Source organism: Pinus tabuliformis, chromosome 6 (assembly GCF_031772625.1).
Source record: "Pinus tabuliformis cultivar Carrire ecotype Pingquan chromosome 6, CPIR1, whole genome shotgun sequence".
NCBI classification, from domain to species: Eukaryota; Viridiplantae; Streptophyta; class Pinopsida; order Pinales; family Pinaceae; genus Pinus; species Pinus tabuliformis.
The window spans coordinates 198846216-198851427 of NC_142292.1; the positions used below are offsets into that span (position 1 = coordinate 198846216).

The 5212-nt window shown below is 45.5% G+C and overlaps 1 protein-coding gene across 1 annotated transcript; it reads right to left on the minus strand.

The window, feature by feature from the left end:
* Positions 1 to 4371: 4371 nt before the first annotated feature.
* LOC149258148 (uncharacterized) lies at positions 4372 to 4977 on the minus strand. Its single transcript, XM_089403129.1, has one exon. It carries the CDS (start codon positions 4975 to 4977, stop codon positions 4372 to 4374), a length of 606 nt encoding a protein of 201 aa, XP_089259255.1.
* Between the last annotated feature and the right edge of the window lie 235 nt (positions 4978 to 5212).

Consider the following 5212-nt stretch of genomic DNA (forward strand, 5'->3'; position numbering starts at 1 on the left):
GTGTCAATCTGTTCCTGAGAAATGATCCTAGGTCGATTGATATGTTCTTCAGTTGAAATTTCCTCATAGGCCGAGCAAAACTTTGGTGGGATCAGTGCCCAATTTATAGGTCGATCCAGCAAAATGATATTGTTTCAACACATCCAGATGTGCCAAGAAACTAGAAGCGGCGGATTTCGACTGTTAGGATCTGTTGTAGCTCCCCACCAACTATCCCATGCAGTAGGAATGTCCGCACCCTGCCAGCATAGATTGATGTTAAGAGTGACCAGGACTTGTGACCATAACTGTTTTGAAGTAGGGTAGTCAAGGAATAAGTGATGGTTGGACTCCTCTTCCTGGTGACAGAGTACACACCAGGAAGGTCCGATGAATGCCCTTTTCCTTAAATTAACTCCTGTGGGTGTTTTATCCTCAATGATATTCCACATCAGTAAGATAGTGCGTGGGGGAGCTTTTAACTTCCAAAGCTAAGTCCACCAACTCATTTGTCTGTCCAGCTTTGCCTCTGCTTGTATGAGGTCATACCCATGCTTGGGTGAGTAGTGGTCCTTTTTGGAGAGACCCCAACATAGTTCGTCCTCATCATCATTGAGTCGGACATGGGATTCTATCAGAGCTTGCCAGTAATTTTCCCACTGTCTTTCCCATTGAATTGGAATGAGCCAATCCTCACCAGTGTGCCAAGCTTGATGAAAAATAGATGAGTTGCGATGATCACCAAGTTGAGAGATATACAGGACACCTATGTTGTTGAGAAATGTGATCAAATCCAGAGGAAGCTGATATGCATTCCCACTACCGGTCCAGGGATCAAGACCGATGCGTATTGATGCCCCATTACCAATCTTCCAGATGAGGCCTCTTTTTATAATGGGCAGGGTGTTTAGGATGGCCCTCCAGATGACCGAAATACCTTTTCTGCTCCAAGAGGGTCTTCTAATCCATTCACTTAAAGTACTGGGCCAAATGTATTTGTGGGAGACCACCTCCGACCAGAGGCTCTTATGGGTCAGGAGTAACCAGCCTTGTTTTGCTGCCAGTGCTTGTGCAAAAGCCGGAAGGTGCTTTAGTCCCCAACCTCCCCATTTTTTGGGATTTGCTATTCTGCTCCATTTGACCCATGCAAAAGGCTTCCCATCCTTTTGTCCCCTCCATAGAAAGTGACTGCAAATTTTTTGAATCCTATGTAGAATCCCCAGGGGAATCCAAGCCAAGGACATCCAGAATACCGGGGTAGCTTCTAGAACTGCTTTGATGAGGATCAATCTTCCTGCCCTAGATAGAAAACGATGACACCAGATGTTTATTCTTTTCTCCACTTTAGTGAGCAGCCAAGTCCAATCTACTATTTTATATCCATCCGCTTTTATTCTAAAATCCCAAATACTTCAGTCCAACCTGAAGATCCAACACTTGAAAGGGGAAATTTTGGAGAGAGAGTTGAATTTCCTGTTGAGAGCATTCAGAGAAAGATATAGTGGACTTTTCCCTGTTGATTTCCATTCCTGTAGCTGCACTGAAAAGTTTTAAAATCTCTTTTAAAGTAGTAATGTCCTGTATGCTTCCATTGAGAAAGACAAGAATGTCATCCACAAAGAGCAGATGGGACAGAAGGAAATGATCAGTAATTTTCAGGCCCCCAAGCCTCCCAGCATGCTTCTCCGAATCTATAAGTTTACTCAGGCCTTCCATTACAAGAAGAAATAGCAAGGGGGATAAGGGGCATCCTTGTCTGATGCCTCTTTCTACTTGAAAGGGGAGGGAGGCAGACCCATTGATAAGAACTGCAAAGGATACAGAGGTAATACAACCCATGATCCATCTTATGAATTCCAAAGGGAAACCCAGATGAGTGAGGATCATTCTAAGGTAAAGCCAACTTACTTTGTCGAAGGCTTTGGATAAGTCAATTTTGAGAGCCATCCCTTTGATCTTTTTTAGTTTAATAGAGTGAAGGGCTTCCTGGGCAGAGCCAATGGCTTCATGAATATGTCTGTGGTGGAGGAAGGCAAATTGTTCTTGAGAGATGTGCTCAAATAAAATAGGCTTTATACGATTGGAAATAATCTTGGCAATGATTTTGTATAGATAGTTGCAAAGGGAAATAGGGCGGAAATCATGAAAGGAGGATGGAGAGTCTGTCTTTGGAATGAGGGCTATGTATGTGAAGTTGAGCGGGGCAAATATACGACCAAGGGTCCGACTTTCTTCAATCACTCCAAGCAAATCCGGGCCAATGATGTCCAGGAAAGCAAAATAAAATTCCACAGGCCAGCCATCCGGGCCTGGACTTTTGTCTCTCTTGAACCATTTTAATGTGCTTTCAAGTTCCTCCATGGAAACAGGTTTTATAAGATCATCAATGCCATCTGGGTCCAGGTATCCAGGAAAGTGGCTAGCTAGGTTAATGATATCAGGCAGAGAGGGGGCTAGAGGGGCTTTAAAAAGCTGCTTGAAGTGTGAAGTTCCAAGCTGAGCTAGTTGGGGATGAGTGGTAGCCATTCTCTCCTGATCCATGGGCATCTACCAAATGGTATTGTTGGATTTCCTTCCATTTGCAAAGTTATGGAAAAAATTTGTATTGCCATCCCTGACTTGTAGCCATATTGCTCTACTTCAAAGCCTCCAAAGTTCTTCCTTTTCTAGAAGGATCTTGGATCTCTGAGATTCCAATTCCATCAAGCGGATTTTTGATTCATTGGATAAATATCCAAGCCCATTGTCATCAGTTAAGGAGGCCAACTAATCTTCAATATCTACAAGTGATTGTTCATCTCTTTCTTTTTTCCTCTTAGACCAGTCAATGGTTAACTTCTTGAGCTGATTCAGGTTTCTACAAAAATCCCTAGCCTTTCTTTGATCTCTGAGTGGAGGCTGGGCTTGCCAGAAATCTGAGACCAATTTGACATAGTCTGGGTCTTTTAAACAAGTCGAATTAAATTTGAAAGGGGCTTTGGGTTTCTTGAAAGGGCCAGTCACTTCCAAATAAATTGGGGAATGGTCTGAGATGCTGCCTGAGCCTACCCATTGTCTGTATAAGGCTAGGGATCGAAGCAGATCTTCATGTATAAGATATCTGTCAAGCCTTCTTCCAAGAGCAGCAACACCAGTACGCCTGTTATGCCAAGTAGGCATCTTCTTGTTCATGGGGACATCAATAAGCCCATGTTGGTCCAGGAGGGAGCTCAGCTGATCTGAGAGAGTGTCAATTTGAGCATGATGACCCCAGGATTCCTCGTTCCCTAAGGAGAAATTTAGGTCTCCTCCAATGATGGTGGAGTGGTTGATCAATGGGGATCCTAGCAAGGATTGCCAAAAAGCAAGCCTGTTATGGTTGGGGGCATAAACATTAATAATTCGAATATGTTTTCCTATGTTCGCTGCTAAAATGTCCATGCCTAGGAAACCCAAGCCACCCCAAGAGGATAGCACCTTGATCAATTTAGGGTTTATCCCCATGGAAAGTCCCCCAGACCTGCCCACTGCATCAAGGCCTTGAAAGTGCCAACCAGGTAGTAAAGATAGTAGGATTTTAGTGATCTGCTCAGAGGGCCCAAGGGTTTCCTGTAGAAATAAAATGTCACAGGGGGTACGGGTTAAGAGGCACTTGAGAGCCAGTTTTTTCTTGGGGTTGGCTAAACCCCTGCAGTTGAAGGAGAGCCAGATCATTAGGGAACAGCATCAAGGGTGTCAGATGCTCTAAGTGCCCTTTCGATGGTGGATTGATGACCCTGTGCCACATCTGCAACCGCAGATTTAATAGCTTTTGCAATCTTGGTAGGTCTGCCTCTGGTAGGTTTAGACTCTGAGGGATGAGAGGGGATGTTGAGGCCAAGTAGGGGTAAGCTGTTCAGAGGCCGAGAACGAAGATTGTAAGAATGGGAGCTTGATGTTGAAGGTGAGGATGACAGAAGAAGGCAGGGATTCAAAGCCTAAAGAGATGGGGGGGTAGTGGAGATAATGGGAGAGGCGGGATCAATGCCATAGGTGATGGAAGGGAAAGGACTCAAAACTGACTTTGCGTGTGACACAGGAGAATGCAATGTTGAATGTAAATGATTAAAAGGATAATCAGGAGAACTAGCGAGAGGAATATTACCCGATGTAGGATCAACATCCAGTACAGTCCTGGATCAGGTCTGTAGAGGGGATGTAGATGTCATCCTTGGAGTACTGGTTTGTTGAGCAGTGACTCCTTCCACTCCCTTAGAGTGATCCAGACCCGAGGGTTGCTCGTCCACATTCAGTTCTTCAGACAGATGGTGTTTAACACCCCTTGCAGGCTCCTGAGCAGACGAAGAGAGCAGAGGGTAGTCCTTGTAAAGATGACCAACCTTGTGACATCTTCAGCAATGGAAGGGCACTCCTTCATAATCCAAATTTTGGTGACGCGAAATGCCTCCAGTGGAGTGTTATTTTCTCCTCCAGCCCCTCTCTAGTATTTAGATGAACAAGTATTCTCGCCATTGACATGATCCCAGTTTTCTCGAATGACTGGTCGTGTTCCAGATAAGTCCCAAGAGCATCCCCTATGCGCTTGAACACCACTGGAGTCCAGAACTGCATTGGTAGGCCTAGCAGGTGGACCCAAATCAGCCCTGCACCCAACTGTTTGCGTTCTGGGTTAAATAAGGGGTCCCATCTTTTGAGCAGAATAGGGGCAAGCTCAATATGCCAGAAGCGGGAAAGAATCCAATCAGTATATTCTTCCCTATGGAAGCGAAGGGCAAACCAGCCACGAGCCAAAACTTTGATGATGGGGAGCTCCTTGAGTAGGGAGCCCCAAATCTCCGAAGTCCACAGGCGAAGGCACTCCACTGAGTAGTTTATGCCCCTTACACGACCAACCAAAACCTTCTTTGCCATGTCTGCAACTTCCCCCATTGGAATATCTTCACCAAGGGTTAAATTAATGTCCCTATCCACAGCTTTAAGACACCTCCCCTTCTTGGGCTTATTAGAGCGTCTGGCCATCGATGTTCCTCAAGCAAACCTCTGTAGCCTTGATTAACAGTATGGGGGGAGGAGGTGGAAGGGATGGGGGAATTGAAACACCCAGAGCAAATGGGGGAATTAGGGATTGAGCTACCATGTGCTAGGGTTGCCGAGGTGAAGGCAAGAATAGAGAGGGGAGGGGGGCCCGATGAGGGAATGCAAGAGGAGGAGGGTGTACAGGAAGGAACTGAGGACGAAGGAGGGTGGACCAAGG